The sequence below is a fragment of the Notechis scutatus genome, chromosome 1, assembly GCF_049901735.1.
Source record: "Notechis scutatus isolate UNSWTSFEM ecotype Mainland chromosome 1, rNotScu1.2, whole genome shotgun sequence".
Classification (NCBI taxonomy): Eukaryota; Metazoa; Chordata; class Lepidosauria; order Squamata; family Elapidae; genus Notechis; species Notechis scutatus.
In genome coordinates, this window is record NC_142009.1 from 234843220 (window position 1) to 234860160 (window position 16941).

The window sequence follows — 16941 nt, forward strand, 5'->3', positions numbered from 1 at the left end:
TTTTGAAAGGATAAGAGGTTGATTTCAGGATAGAGAAAATAAAATATAAGGAAACAGAAGTTCATTTCAGCTTCCCATCTTTCCAAGGTCGGTAAAATGAGAGCCCAGATTGTTGAGGGCAATATGCTGATTCTGGAAACCGCATAGAGAAGTCTGTAAAAGCATTGGGAAGCCGCATATAAATCTAAGTGCTGTTACTATACAAAATGTTTCCTCTGATTATTCCTTCTGTAAAGCATGCAGCAGTAGAGTTTCTATTGTCAAAATTGTATTCTTTTAAAGTACACCAGCAGGCTGTGGAACATGTTCATTTGTATTGAGGGTAAAATTGAAAAATACTTACACTTTCATTTGTATTGAGGGTAAAATTGATGTCTGATACACGATCAAAAGAAACACTGTGAACAAAGTACAAATTTGGGCAGTAAAACAAAAAGGAAGTATCACTTTATAGGATAAACTAAAGTACTTCATTTAAATAACTATGTACCTAAAAAAAACAACAACCCTGAAATACCCTTTCCTAGTACAAAATTTTAAGCCTATTGACATAGCCCATATAAATTACTTGAGAAAATGAAACTTGAACTTCAAGAAGAATATCTCAAGGCCTTTTGACATGTTATAAAAAGGGAATGCATACCTTCAAAACATTTTTATCTCCGAGGGTGATATGAAGTAGCCAGGTTTAAAAATTATACATTGCTGCAAACACGCAAGTCATCGCAATTTGCATATATGATTAACAGTTAAATAGAGCTTGCAAAGGATTCAAGTATGCGTCTGTTAGTAACTATAATATGTGAAGATGTTCTACATACATCTTCAAAGATGAGCAGGCAGCTTGATTGCTAATATATTAAACTAAAAGCTCTTTAAACAAGCTCAAGTAGGACAAGGATTAAACTCACTTGTCTCAATGACAGGCATCACTTCTAGCAGTAGTATTCCCTTCAATAATGTGATAATATGGACACTCTTGGATAATTCTATGGGAAGGGAAATGAAATAATCTATGTTGCTACCAAACTATTTCTGGATGTCAGCAGAAAAACAATGTTAGGTCTACCATTCCAAAAATGGTTATGCTCAGACTGTCGGAAATGTTTTCAAAATTAGAATTTTAATATGCCAACATTCTGACATGCAGTATTTGCATTCATAATGTCTCTAGATGTGAGATTCAGATTTTGATGCAGATTCTTGGAATGTGTGCAGTTACATTGACGCATTTCATAAATCCAAATTAAAATAGAAGACTTACACAATCTAAATTACTGAATTTCAAATGCATAAGTAAAGAACCACATAAAGTTGTTTCCTGACCATCTCACACAACAGATGCATTTGGAAATCAATATTTAGCTGTTTTCTGATTTTAATTTAATTTGTGAAAATATCAGAATGTGCATAAACATTGTGTTAGTTGTAGGTTAGCTTTGTATATGAGCAATTGCTTATATGCAGCTTGAATTGTACTTTTAAACATTTTAATTGTAGGGAATTTTTAGCTGTCAATTTGCCATTGTATTATTGAAATATTCTAAGAGTAACAACTTGCCTGAATAATTTTCGCAGAACAAATAAACTAAATAAGAGATAGACAAATATATCTAGCAAAATTTAAAAAATCGTAATAATGTATAATGTAAGTAGGTGGTTGATGAAAGTTTATTTCAATCCAACTAAATTCATCACACAAGGAAAAACAATATTATAGCTTGCAACTGCTAATCTATTTTTATTTATTTATCATATGTATATAACTGCTCATCCTACATGAAAATGATTCTGTGGTTCCAAATACTGAGATATGGGTCCCATAGAATACATCCATTACGCCAACAATCCCAAATATATTTTTCAAAGCAGGTCATGATATATCCCGTGTTCTAGAACTTATGAAACTTAAGAGAAAGGAACTCATAAAATGAACCTAAAGTTGTTTTTTAGTAAGGGTCACAACTTTCTAAATTAATTACGAATTCATAATGAGATTTCTTTTGGAGTATACAAAAAGCATAAATATTTATGGAACAAAACTAAAACAGTATTTTATTATTTTTAGGAGTACTGAATAATCACTGTGATGCAAGACACGGAAAACAAAAGTAACTTTTAAAATAGGACTGTACTTACTTGCCGATGTCATCTTGATCAGCAAACTTCTCATCGTTGAAGCCAAACTGGTCAATAAAATTGGACGTCATTTGTTGCATCTGATAATCAGAAAAGGCCTGGCAATCCCAGGACCAACGACAGTGATATAATGATTCTAATAATAGTCTAAATACTATTTGCCCAATTTGCTCCAGAACTAAAACTTTCATTAAACTGCAAGTACATATCATATGTGCGTGCATGCACATACATACATATACCACATATGGAGAGGGCTGTTTTGTCATTATCAGATGTATGTAATTTGGTAGTTTAGGGGATGACTGTTTTATAATTGAGTACTAAAATTACAGCTGATGGCACCACCACCAATCTCACTAATAGATATAAAGGAATTTTATGTTTTGTTTCATTTTAGATGGAAGATACACGGTAACAAAGAGTGTTACTATTACTTAAAAAAAAACAACACAATTTGCAAGACTAATCCTACTAGAATATTTGGTAAAATATAAGAAATATGGAGGAAAAAAACTTTCTTCTAGAATTACACTTAAAGTGAATCTCCTGCATCTTCCCAATACCTAAAGTTTGCCAAATTCCTATTTAAGGATACAGCCAAAGGTTAAGTGACTGTATCCCCATACCGAAATCAGGAATGTTATAAAATTCATTACTGCCTAAAGCTCATTTAACACCATCTCTATGTATTTACATGCATAAAACAAAAACCTGTCTTTTTTTTTTTTTTTTTTTTGCAGATTTTGGTTTTCTGGTCTAGGGAGTTTGATGGTTTTGACTATTCGATTGAATTATATGTATACGCTTCCTCTAGACAATGAGTAGTTTTTAATATGAAACTGAACCCTAAAGGACTATTAAAGAATCTATTATAATCAATATTTTTGTAGATCAGAGCTTTATGATTATGTGAATATTTATATTGCTTTCTACTCCATGAGAAGGCAGACTATGAGTACTCTGCTATCCCTTAGAAGAGAGCATAGAATCCAGCACTGAGATCCTATTGACTCTAAAAGAGATTTTAATTCCATCAGAAGAAAATATATGTAGTTCAGAGCTGAACTCTGAAATCCTTGGTGCTTTCTGAGTTGGTTGTTTGCTCGCTTATGTTTCATTACTCCAAACATCACATTCACTAGCCTTCATGGCGTCAGGGAGTCAAGTAATGAAACGTCTGCAATAACCAAACTCTAAAAGCACCAAGGTCTGCACAGGGATCTTCACTGACAGAAATCAATAGGAGAAACACCGACAGATATTAGTAGTGTCCATGCTATTCTCCAAGCTACACTTTTAGAACATGTTCCCAAATGTCTAGCTTGATTACAAGAGGACTGTCTTGGTTGTAAAAAGTTGTTGGACAATGGAAGAGGTTGCCGCATCATGTAGTCAGTTTTTCTTCAGGTTAGATGATGCCTAAGGTCACTTCCAACTATCTATTCTATGAAAGTGGTTTAATCTTCTTAAATACGGTAATATCCTACACAACAGCAAGCAAATAACTTATCAGGAGCTTTTAGGAAAATAATATATGCAAGCAGTATAGCTTCAGAGTTTAACTCACTTCTTGCAGTGAAGAATCTTGTGAAAAGCCAGTTTCTTTAAAATCGATTTCATCATCGCTGGATGAATGAATGTGACAAGTAGTAACCTAGTAGAAAGGCAAGGAATTCAAAAAGTTAAAAAGTTCCAAATAAATATCAGTTACAAAAATCCATACTAGTTGTCCTTGACTTACAATCGTTCATTTAATGATGGTTTGAAGTTACAACAGTCTTCTAAAATGTGACTTATGATCTGTCCTCAAAGTTACAATCGTTGCACCACCAACTGCACCATGGTCATGTGATTGCAGTTCAGATGCTTGGCAACTGGAGGGCATTTATGATGGTTGCGGCATCTTGCAGTCACGTGACTGCAATTTGTGTCCTTCCCAGCTGGCCTCTGACAAGCAAAGTCAAATGGAGAAGCTGGATGGATCATTTGCTTAATGATCGTATCATTCACTTGGGATTTGATTAACTATCACAGTAAAATGGTGGCAAAATCATGTCCGATCAAGTGATGTCTTGCTTAACGACAGCATCACTTAGCAACAAAAATTCTAGTTGCAATTGGGGTCGTAAATTGAGGACTACCTTCACAGTAATAAAACTGGGGGGTGGGGGGAGAATCAAGTATTCCACTATGTAGAAGAATTAATTGAAATATATCCTCACAATCTACCATTTCTATGAAATTATTGCTAAATTATGATACTTTTATTTTTTAGAATTATTTTTATACTGTTGCAAAAGTATTTTGTTTTGGATACTTCCTCAAAAATAAAGTCCACTTTAAATGTAAATGTAAAGCTAATCATTGCAGACACCACATTTCCCTTAAATTCATACAGATCCTGATAGTGCTCTGCTTGCTACAGTGGACAAAAGTAGCACAAAGAATTAAGGAGTAGACTATTAATTGCTTTTCTTAGGAAATTCAATTCTTGGGCAGATTATAAATAACACAACATTCAAGATAATAGAGCAACAGAGCTGGAAGGGACTTGGAGGTCTTCTAGTCCAACCCCGTGCTCAAGCAGGAGATCCTATACCATTTCAGAAAACTGGCTGTCCAATCTCTTCTTTAAAACCTTCAGTGATGGAGCACCCTCAAGTTCTGGTAGCAAGCCATTCCACTGATTAAGAACAAACTAACCATTAAACACAACTCAAATTTAAAACAGAATTAGAATTATAGTACTGATCAATATATTTCAGTTACTTCTTGCTACAGGTGCCTATCTTTGTGCACAACTATACAGAAAAATAGTTGGCAGCAATGTTCTGTTCAAGCAGAGATGCTTCTCTGCTTTCTCAAGTCATCTTTAGGTCCAAAACCAGCAAAAAAACAGGAAATAGCGACCTAATTAACATTTGACAAAAGAACAAAGAACATAGGTTTTTAAGCGGAGGAAAGCAGTTATGTTAAATTCTGCCCTTAAAAAAGTATTTGTAATACTCTTGCTTTTACAATAAAATCATTATACCTACAGGGCAGCTTTATTTAATGTATATTGAACAAAATACTTAAACAATCCTATTAACAAATGAAATGTATGTATCTCATATAGGTCAGAGTATAATGGTAAACAGATTAAATAAGAGACTAGGCTTAGAACTGGCACTCTGGATAAACAGACTTAAAAAGTAAGAAATTAATGAACCCAAGGGAAAAATATTAGGTTACAAAACTATTTTTTTTTTTGTAACACATAAACAGGAAGTGACCAGTAACTCAGAACCAAAGAAAGAAGGCCTCAGCGCCAACGAAAACCTGAATGAAGAGTGCAAAAAAATTAACACAAGTGAAAATTTAAATTCTGTCTAATAAAGAGGGAAGTGAGAATCAGTAGTTTTTAATATCAGTGATTAATATCAGCAAAATGTAGCTGTGATATTTTAAATTTGACATAAAATAATAGAAATCTCTGAGATATATACTGTTATGATTATTATGTGTTGTTTTCATTTTGTAATGCAAAAATTGCAGTTAATGCCATGTTATAAAACCTACTAAGTCGACTGTGTTTCTCTTGTTGGTTTCGCCTAAAGAGTTTGTGCAGAAAGATTCCCATCGTTCCCTGACTTCATCTGGAAGTTCTAGAAAGTCCAAAAAGAAAAAAAAATGCAATATCAAGAATGCAGATTGTCATCATTCCAGGTACTGTAGATTATATGTAATTTTGAATTTTACTAATACATATTATTAAAAATATACACATTTATTTTCCAAGGTAATTAAGAAATTGCTACATTGCATTTGCTTTTTATATGCAATAGTATGCAAGATTTTAAATTTCAAGTTATAACTTCAGCAGAGAAATTCTGTTGTGACTATTTCTCTACCTGAACTTAAATTTTTACTCATTGTTCCCAAAGTATCATTCTTACAATGGATACGTTGGTAGATTTAATAGATCACCATGTTATCTTCATCAACTGATCAACTGATTTGTTCAGCTAGACCAGTGATGGCGAACCTTTTTGTTGTGGTGTGCCAGCACCCACAATGCAATGGGCCGTGCCCCCCCTTGCACATGCAGGTGCAACACCCCCGCCCCAGCCCCCCTTACCTGCACTGTGCATGCACGCACCTCCCGGCTAATTTTCGGCCCATTTGAGGCCGGAGGCTCTAGGGAAGCCTCTGCAGCCTTGGATGGCTGAAAACGGGCCCGTTTTGGCATTTCCAGTATTTCCGGAAGGCCCGTTTTTCGGCCTTCCGAGGCTTCCCTTCCTTCCCGAAGGCAAAAACAGCCTCAAATGGGCTGAAAATCAGCTAGGAGGCATGCACGTGCACAGTGGAGGTAAGTTTGGCTGGGGCTCGTGTGACCACACAAACGGCTCTGCGTGCCACCTGTGGCATGCGTGCCATAGGTTCGCCATCATGGAGCTAGACATTAGTATGTAGAAAATTAATCAATTGACCAGTCAAACAGTTGCCAAAATTAGATAACTTGTTTTGCTTGTTTCATCATCAAAATCATTATTAAATCATAATTTAATTTTATAACTAGACATTTGCTATTGAGTTATAACTGGCAAATGTAGCAAATAATGGGCTTCTGATATTAGTTGCCTTCTATCACTGTTGACAATTCCAGAACCGGAGCAGAAGATTTTAGGATGTAATTTTAAACCCTAATAGACTTGATTAGTTGACATAAAAGTTCATGAAACACTAGGTTTATAAAATATTCTCACATTATAATGAAACTACAATTTGAAACAAGAAAATTGGAGTACCACTACCATTCATATTATCCAGACTTCCTTGAAAAGCTGAAACAAAAGATTTTTTTCAGCATAATGTGCTTTTCATTAACTTTGTTTAATAAATGGCATAATTGGTAGGGCCAAGGACAACTTCTGAACTTTGTTCATCATAAATAAATGGTAAGGAATGATCGATCTTAAAACAAATCATAGCTTTTTGGAACAGTTCTGAATGTATGCAGGAGGTATACATTTCCTTCTTCTCAAGACACCTTTGTGTTTACTCATGTGCATTTGAAATTTCTCTCTCTTGTGAGAGATTCACAGTTCTATGTCACATTGGAAGTTTGATGTAGTGGTTATAGTGTCAGGCTTAAAACCAGTAGACTCCTGAATTTATACTTTAAATACAAAGCCAGCTGGGTGACTTTGAGCTAGCTCTGTGCTGCAGAAAGCAGACAGTAGCAAACAACTTTTAAAATAATGCCAAGAAAACTGCAGATACTAGTCACCAGGAGTTAACATTGACTTGAAGGCATCAAAATAAGCAAGCAAACAAATAAATCCTGTATTATTTGAATTAATTATTCATCTTTCACAATAAAATGTAACCTCTGCAAGTGTCCAAAAATCAAGCCAGGCAGAGGACACATGGAAAATTATCTTCTATTTTTGGCTTTTTGTGTGTGTGTTAAACAAAAACTCCTGAGAAGTAATTTTAAACCTCTTCATCTGAACTCTGTTACAATACATCATGCAATTATTAGTTGAAACATGTGTTTACATTATTAATCTGGAGCCACTGAGAGTAAAAATCAAATGGGTCAAATCTGACGTTTGCTAAGTTATCACACTTAGAATACCTCAGATCCTATGAACTTTTAAGAAAGGACACGAGAAAAATGAGATAGCAGATATAGAAAAAATGATGGTAAAAGGAGCCTGTGAAAATGTGAATTCCATTTATACAAGACTCAGTAAGAAAAAGTACAATGGATTACCTTTAATAAGTTGCTGCACCAGTGTACAGTTGGGCCCTTTATCAGTACTGTGCACAATGCAATTTGCTATTCTTGTTAAGTGACCCATGTAACCATACCGTCTTCCTCCTTCAGCTCTGCAAGAGTTAAACTTCGTTATTCAATCTGAAAAATTAGTTAATTATGGGATTTTCATTTTACGGACTTGTAGAAAATGGAATCAAAACAAAGGCTGATTCAAGCAGCACAGAATAGAATAATAGGTCAGTTAAAGACTAACAACTGCATGCTGAAGTTCATTAGCCTTAAGTTGTTTTATTATTGTTGTTTTGTAACCTGCAGCATTATGTTGCTTAATTTATGATTTATTCTAGAATTGCAAATTTAGTAAGAAATTCAAATATATTGTGCAAAACTTGGAATTATGATAAAATATGAGAGCTTAATCCCCAACATAAACATCTTGTGCATTCTTAAACAACTAAGTATTTAAACAGCATTCTGCATTAAAACATATTCTTTTGGTTTAGTTTCAATATACATGTCTTCTATGGGAAAGATGGCCAAAACATAGAGAAAAAAGTGCACAAGAGTGTTTAATTAAAGCAAATATAATAATGAGTGCAAATAAGGAGAATTAACGTTATCTCTTCTCATGGAGGGATCTCATACCCTAAAAAAATCATAGAAAAAGAGATATATGAAATTCAAAAAGAGATATTCAAAAAGAGATATATAAAATTGCTAATTAAACTTAGGATATAAGTCAATGTTTGTGATACTTATACTGCATCTTAAAAGTACAAAGTTTCTGACTACTCACTGTTTCTTTTCATTCATATCCCATGCTTCAAGTATTCGTTCTATTAAATGGCACTTAAGGAAAAGCTATAAAGAAAAAATTTACTTAGTTTTGTAGAAGAATTTTTTTTAAAAGATCAAATATTAAAACGAACTATTTACCACACCAGTGACTGGCTAGCCACCAAACTGTACAGTGCAAAAAAGCACTATTTTTCCAACACATACACACACACATACAAGCACACTCTCTCTCTTCAACCCTGCCATTTGATTTTTAATGTTTTATGAAAACAATAAAGATTAAACTCAAATTAACTGCATGCTGCAATGGTATTATGTGTTCTGTCCTCAAGTAACTGCTTAATTGCTTATTGTACCCTATGACTATTATTAAGTGTTGTACCTGATGATTCTTGACTCTTGATGAAAGTATCTTTTCTTTTATGTACACTGAGAGCATTTGCACCAAGACAGATTCCTTATGTGTCCAATCACACTTGGGCAATAAAGAATTCAATTCAATTCAATTCTATCAACTGTTAAAAGTTTTTAGAGGGAGACAAGATTTTGGGGGGCAAATCATCTCTATATAACCTGACAAGATGAACTAGATGCAGTGTTTATGAATGGGAAATAATAAGCAAGGGTATTTCTTGCATTTCTGCTTTCATCATTGCTATAAAACCTCTGTTAAAAAATAAGAGGTATGTGAAGTCTGGAGTGGAGAAGTTATTTTATACATTAGAATCCTATTAAAATATAATGCTAGCATGTGCTTCATTATCCTGCCACTCAGTTATTATAGTTGTAATAAGTTCTCAAAGATAGTTGAAATTATTATTTAGTTAGAGAACTTACTACCATTGTACCTAAGTGCAGCAATATTTAAGAACAAAGCAAGAAAATATCTTACGTGTTTCAGCAAAAGATTGCTTCTAGTGGGATCTGGATCTGGGACGGTACCATTTTCTGTGCTTTCAAAAGGACTTGCAAGAATCAGTGCAATACAAATTTCTACTTGAGTATGTAAAAAATTGTTCCATGTGTATTTAAAAAACATGTCCTGCAAGAGAAAAAGAAACAAGAATCAGAAGTATCCATACCACTTACTAAACATGTTTCAATATTTTCCCCCTCTGATAAAGTGATTTTAAAAATGTTCTTTCTCTTCCAGATACTCTTTGTAATAATGAAGGAAGGTGAACTCAGGTTTGCCAGAAGCAGCAACAGAAATCCTAACCATCCTTTTTGTCAGAATTTCTTTCCCATAAGGATTATGGAGTGTGTGTGTGTGTGTGCGTGTGTGTGTGTGTGTGTGTAAAAGCATATATTCAGTTAGGCCCCCCACGAATGTTGATTAAATGACTTGATATATTGAGTATGAATGTTTGCATTACATACATCAGCTACTAGCAATCAATTGGCTAGAGCAGGGGCATGAAACACGCAATAGGCTGCGGAGTTGGCCCGGAGACGGCAAGGGACTGGTCCCTGCCACTCTGGGCCAGGGCACGTGCATCCATTCATCCATGACAATCAGGCCACACCCCACCCTGGCCCCACAATGGCAAACAAAATCCCGACACAGCCTGAGACGGGATTGAGTTTGACACCCCTGGGCTAGAGCAATTGGGGTGGGGGGGAGAGAAAGAGACTTGAAGTATTTTTGAGCCAAGGTTTCTGGATAATTAGCTCACCTTGGCCCTCTGAGGTCAACCACAACCCTGATGCAGGCCTCAATGAAATTGAGCTTGACATCCCTGAAGTAGCATCTCTGAGGAGCTTACAGAGGGAAGGCACTGACATTTTTGTGAGTAGGGATAAAACCCAAATTCAGTTGAGTTTAGAGAAGAAAAAAATGTTCCAATACTGTTTCCAAATTCAGACTACATGTCCATTGTGTGCCAATTTTTTCATTCCATTTAATATGAAACAATAAGATGTACAGGATATAGTCCTTCAATTAGAATGATTCTGTGGCCAATCAATACATCCATGCTTTTCTCCTAGATCCACTTTTCTGGAGAGCTTGCTTTGGGATTTTTAAGATTAAAAAAAATTCTGGCTATTCTTATTTCCTGCAACTATTATTTGATAATAAGAGATTACATTATTTGAACAAAAATGTGCATTGCAGAAAATATTATGACTGCATCTTCTAATCTGAAATGGAATCATGAAAGTGTAAACTTGTTCGGTATGGTCTCTCAAATTTTTTTTTTGAATGAATTTTTCAATCATCAAGGCTAACGTTTTAAATAAAAATATCCCAATTTCCCCTGCACTGCAGGGAGTAAGTGTAATACAATATATGGTTACTGTTGTGACCATATTCCATGAGTTACATATAGGTAGTCCTGGACTTCAGGGACACTGTGAAGACTGTTTGAGAACCAGACATAATTACATCTCGTTCAGAACTGTCATAAGTTTGAATGGTCACTGAAGGAGTGGTCCCTAATCAAGGGCCACCAGTAATCCAGCTGAGATTGGGGGTTGAGCCCAGAGGCTGTGTAGTCTGGCACCTGGGAGTCAAAAATACTTCTGTTTTTATCTTTCTTTTAATAGATGGTTGTGAGCCTCCTAGAACCATTGCATGAAATAGGCGGTCATATAAATCCTGTAAGTAAGTAAATAAATATATCTAAAAATATGTATTTTCTTACCAGTATTACTCCTATGCTGTTGAGCTCTATAAGTTCCTGGTTGACATTGTTCGTATTTGTCTGTAGAAGGCTGGATATTAACCTAATCACATTTAACCTAGTATTCCCTACTGGTGGATCCAGTACACCCCATGTTGTCTTCATAACACTTTTCTAAACAAAAAGAAGAACACAACATTTAAAATAGAATTCCAACTCCCGAAGAAATATTTAAGTAACAGGAACATAATTCTGTGTTTAGCATAACGCTTGTGTAATTTTATTTGAAGGGTTATTTTTTATATTTTTACGTTATGGAATACTGAAAATATTTAAGTTGACTATAGCGTTTTCATAAGTTGTCAACAACAAAAACCTCTCTCCCAAATACTTATGGTTGTACTTCTATTACAAAGGAGGATTTATTATTATTTATTTATTTTAAAGTCAAACTCACAACAAACCAAACTCAAAGATCCTTTCCCAGTCATTTGATTTGCAGGGCCTTTGGAGAATATAAACTGGGGAAATAGATTTGTTGTTTTCCTTTTCTTATATATGTGTAAGCACTAGGAAGGGAATTGAAAGTTTTGCTTACTCTAGAGTGCCACTATTAAGGAAAGGAGGTGCAACAGTTTAGCCAGTTGTGCTGAAAACCAAGAAACCAAGAGACAATAGAGACAGTTATGTAATGGAGTAGAAGTCATATTCCCAATTGCCTAGAAATTTGAAGCGTGCTTTGAAGTGGATGCCCCAATTCCATTACTGAAAAGGGTGTTTGTCTTACCTGAATGCCTGTTCTCCTTGTAGGTTATAGAGGCCAGGCATGGGTTAACTCTGTCTCCTAGCTGATTGGACTGAGTCTGTCGAACATGGGCCAATGCTGCTCACCGAAAATTATGACCTTCACAGCGGAGGCCCGAAAACAGCCCCATGGCATATCAGCGGTTTCACGGCTCCGCTAAACAGCTGAGCCACATTTTTTAAAACTTTTTTTGGGCATCTTCTGAAAGTTTCGTTTGCAAAGCAATGGAGAGGCAAGAAAAGATGGAATGGAATCCAATGGAAAGGCCATCTTAGCCGAGGACTGAGTCGAAAGCTGGGGAGTGGCCAGCAACAGAGCAGAGCTAAGCTAAGCAGCTTTGATAGACTCAGTCCAATCAGCTAGGAGACAGAATTAACCCATGCCTGGCCTCTTGTAACCTTACAAGGGAGAACAAGAGAACTTCCTCCAATAATTCCATACATCTAAGATTTCTGAGATCTGGCAATGCAAAGAAATATCTGCACAAACCATCTGAATATGCGCCTTTAAACAACTGTGTAAAAATCACGGATGTCCAACCTTTTGGCTTTCCTGAGCCTCAATGAATGAAGAGGAATTGTCTTGGGCCGCACATAAAATACATAATATAGTTAATGTATATAAAGAGATTACGTTAAAAGTTTACAATCTTGTGGGGCCGCCATCACTAGTTGTCCAGGGCCACATGCAGCCTTGGGGGCCACAGGTTGGACATACTTGGTTAAGTAATTAAAAACAGGGAAGTTTAAAATAGCTAACATAAAAAAATCAAGATCAAAATATATCAAAGCCAAAACATGAGAATGTTCATGTAATACCTCAATATCATTAAAGGATGATGAAAATAATTAGTTCTATAGAACAGAGCCTACAGCCAAAATAGTGAAACGAAATAATTTTCTCTCATGACTTCATCTCTATATTCTGTGGCAAAAGGGCATAAAACAGAATTCCTCCTAATATTTTAATTGCAACCACAAAGATGCAACCATTTTAATATACCTAGCTCAAGTTGTGTGAGGTTTAAAACAGTAACCAGTGTTTTGAACTGTTTATTTATATATATATTAAGTATACCCTCTCTTTCATTTAGGAGCTAAAGGCAGCATATATGGTGTTTCCACCTGCTATTTTTCTCCACAATAACCTTGTGAAGTAGACTGGGGGTTGAGAGACAATGAGTGCCCCAAAGTCACCCAAAGAGATTCTATACTGGAGGTGAACTAGACAGATCAGGGTCTTTTTGCTTGCAGTCTAATATTTTAATCTCTATACCACACTATACCACTCTAAGTAAAATTAGTACAAATGTATAATAACATTTTTCAAAAACTTCTTCCTCATCAAAATCTAGCTCGTATAATTATTTTTATCAGCTAAAGTTCTACATTTTTCCAAACACAGCCCAAGATAGAGATACATTAACTTGCGTTGTACAAAAGCAATTCTACTTATTAGCAATGGCGGGATTCTAAAAGCAACAGGAAATCCAGTAAAATTCCCAAACTGCAGGTAGTTTTTGTTTAATGATTATAATTGAGATTGGGATTTCCATTGCTAAGTGATGTGCTCATAAAGCACAATGTTGCCTGACTAAATTAGTCCCATTGACACCAATAAGTGGGGAAACATGGGTTGTAAAGCGAGAACTTGCAACTTCCTGCCAGCTTCCCACAAGAAGTCACAAGTCCTGAGTAGTTGGCAAATTGGCTGATGAGTAAGTGGTTACTGCAGTTGAGAACACGATAGTGCCAGGATTAGCTACTGCCAATTGAAGAAGGATGCGCCAAAGGAGTGTTTGCAGCCTTCCCTGTTCGCTTCCCCATTGATTTTGTTTGTGGGAAACCGGCAGGGAAGTCTTCAAGTGCCTATCATGTGACCACGATGCTGCTGCAACCACTGTAAGTGTGAGCTAGTTGTTAAGTACTCAGACCGCAATCATGCAACTGCAGAGCTCCTAGGATGGCTGGAACTTCAAGGACCAGGTATAAGTACCACTCATTGAGAGCCACTTTAACATTGAATAGTTGCTGAAGGAGAGGTCATTAATCAAGGAGTGAATGTCTACACTCAATTCTTCAGTGCAATTAAACCATATCAAAGAACAGACTGAACTATTACCAATTTATGAACAACATAATGTTAAGCTCAGATATAATTGGGTAATCCCTCATTAACAAAATCATCAATCTGTTTAAATAGACTCCCAGACTAGGTACAAAAACACGCAACTACCAATCATTACAGAAGCCCACATACATTGGAACCAAGATAAAGAAATAGTGGAAGCTTTGAATCAACTTCCAGTGGAGGTAGTGGACCAATCATCAGTAAGTCAGTTTAAATATGCTTGGGATAAATATATGTCCATCATCTGACAAAAAATAAAAATAAGTAAAATATATAAAAATATTTAAAAAATATAAAAATAAATAAAACATATAAAAATAATAAATAATAAATAAATAAATCAGAAAGAAAGAAAGAAAGAAAAAGAAAACCAAATAAACTCAAAGGGCAGACTCAATGGACCACTGGGTCTTTTTCTGCTGTCAGTTTTCTATGTTTCTAAGCACCCCTCAAGCGAAAGATACAGGTGAACACTAGGGGCCAAGTCATTAGCTGAACCCTTGGATCTGGTACCTATGCCTTTGCTAGGCAAGACAAGGGGCAATATTCTTTCTTGTGAGAGCCTCTGGGCTTTGTAAAGAATAAACACTCCGTTTTGAAAGCTGGATCTTCAGTCAAAGAGGAAGGAAGCAACAAATGAGAGGGATCAAAACAACACTGATGAAGGCCTCACTCGTGTGCTGCCGTGTATGTTGCTTTTGAAAACTTTTCAGAATATCCTCAGTCCTAATACTGAACTAGCCATCTTCATCAAAGAGACAGTCTCAATTTTAACCTTGGCTTCTAGGATAAGTCTACTAGAGGAGAGCGCTACACATGACAACAAAGAGTAGTGGTGAACAGTAAAACCTTAATTCCCAAATCAGTAACATAACAAGCCAAACTATGCTCTTGTTTAGCAAATCATGGTGCTTCTGTCTGAAGATCCTGAACAATCTGGTTCCAGACCAGCAAACATGATAGGAATAGGAATATTTTCTCCCACACAAAGGGGCAGCACTTTTTAAAAGCTATCCAATGCTTGGCAACTTACAGAGGGGAAGAGTACTCTCAGAGGATATAACTTGCAGCCAAGATTGTTCAACATCTGGCCCTCGTTATTTTTACATAAAGAAAGTTGCTTATGTGGAACTTGTTTGAGGTGCTGTAGTCACAGAGATGACTCTAAAGAAGCTACACAAAAACAGGTATTAAACTTGGGAAACAGAGAAAGCCTCAGAAAGACTTCTTCCCAATTCACCTAAATATAAAAAAGAAAGTGGGGAAGATCAATTACACTCTTAAAATTCTATAGTCTACAGGAAAAGGTCAACTTATAATCATAACTGGGAACAGAAATCCAGTTGTTATGGCCATAAATCAAGGCATCTATATTATTAGAAGTACAGATAATTTTTTGGCCTTTTTTGCAATATTCATTAAGCACTGCAATTGCTAAGCAAACCCATTCATATGAAAGAGCATTTTTATCAGAAAACAGCAAATACATCACAAATAATGGTCACATGCTCATACAATACTACATAGGGTCATAAAACTGACTGACATGTGGTTACATAATCCCCAGGAAGGAGCACTTGTGACCAGTAAAACTTGTAGTCTGTTTCCTGATCTAGCCTACCCTGAAGGATTAACAGATTCCTCCACAATAATGGAAGATATCAAAATAAGAGGTATCAGAACTCTTTTACTCTTTAACAATTTTTCATGCAGAAATAGACATGTTGTCCCCAAGAAGATTAGAAGCATAAAAATTAGGACTGAAGAAACAGTACAGTACTGCACCAGCTGATAAACCAATTCACAATCTGAGAAAACTGCTGAATTTTCAAGCCAAGAACTGCATTACTAAACAACAGCAATAGCACTCAGACTTATATATATCCCTTCACAATGCTTTCCAGCCCTCTCTAAGCGGTTTACAGAATCAGCTGATTGCCTCTAACAATCTGGGTCCTCATTTTACCGACCTTGGAAAGGTGGTAGGCTTAGTCAACCTTGAGCCAGTCAGGATCGAACTCCTGGCAGTCAGCAGTTAGCCTGCATTCCAACCACTGCGCCACCACGGTTCACAAATCAACACATGGACATAAATCTTCAGGACCAGTCTTTCAGAAAGCTCATTTATCAAATGATTTCTTCAGTGCTATTGGTAATGTGACCTGGGATGTGTGTGTGCGTGTGTGTTCAAGTCAGGTGTTATTCCTGGCAACTACGTGGCCAAGCCTCTGCAGGTTCTTGACAATGTCTTTTGAAAGTGATTTGCCACTGCCTACTTCCTACTTCCACTGCTGAGAGAGGGTAACTGACCCAAGATCCCCCAGCTCCTTTGTGCCTAAGACAGGACCAGAACTCTCAGTCTCATGTTTGTAGCCTAGTATCTTAACTACTATACCAAATGGCTCCCAATGTAGCACAGAGCTGTGACTTCTTATAAGAGACAAAACGCTCAAATGTATCTGAGAAAAAAACAAATGCGTCTCCTGGAAAGTTCTGAAAAATGGCAAAAACTTTGGAAAACCAAGGAGCTATAAGAATCTTGGGACTGGCAGCTCAAAGAACTAATTGTCAAAGAGTGGCTTATAAATGGGATAAGCAATTGCAGCTTGACAATGCTGCAGGTATCTAAAACATAACCTTCCCCAAGATAGAAAACAAAACAAAACTGCCTGTCC

General features: G+C 36.0%; 1 protein-coding gene across 32 annotated transcripts in view; it reads right to left on the minus strand.

The window, feature by feature from the left end:
• PPP6R3 (protein phosphatase 6 regulatory subunit 3) overlaps positions 1-16941 on the minus strand; it is a 69134-nt gene that overhangs the window by 13628 nt on the left and 38565 nt on the right. For 16 of the 32 annotated variants that reach the window (XM_087950736.1, XM_087950730.1, XM_087950724.1 and 13 more), the window contains 8 exons: positions 11353-11505; positions 9600-9749; positions 8706-8770; positions 7904-8019; positions 5704-5789; positions 3710-3796; positions 2140-2237; positions 344-398 (listed from right to left, as the gene is read on the minus strand). In XM_087950736.1, the coding sequence (XP_087806862.1) occupies positions 344-398; positions 2140-2237; positions 3710-3796; positions 5704-5789; positions 7904-8019; positions 8706-8770; positions 9600-9749; positions 11353-11505 (810 nt within the window). The remainder of the gene's footprint in view (positions 1-343; positions 399-2139; positions 2238-3709; positions 3797-5703; positions 5790-7903; positions 8020-8705; positions 8771-9599; positions 9750-11352; positions 11506-16941) is intronic. The other 16 variants (XM_087950751.1, XM_087950746.1, XM_087950747.1 and 13 more) reach the window with 2 other exon arrangements.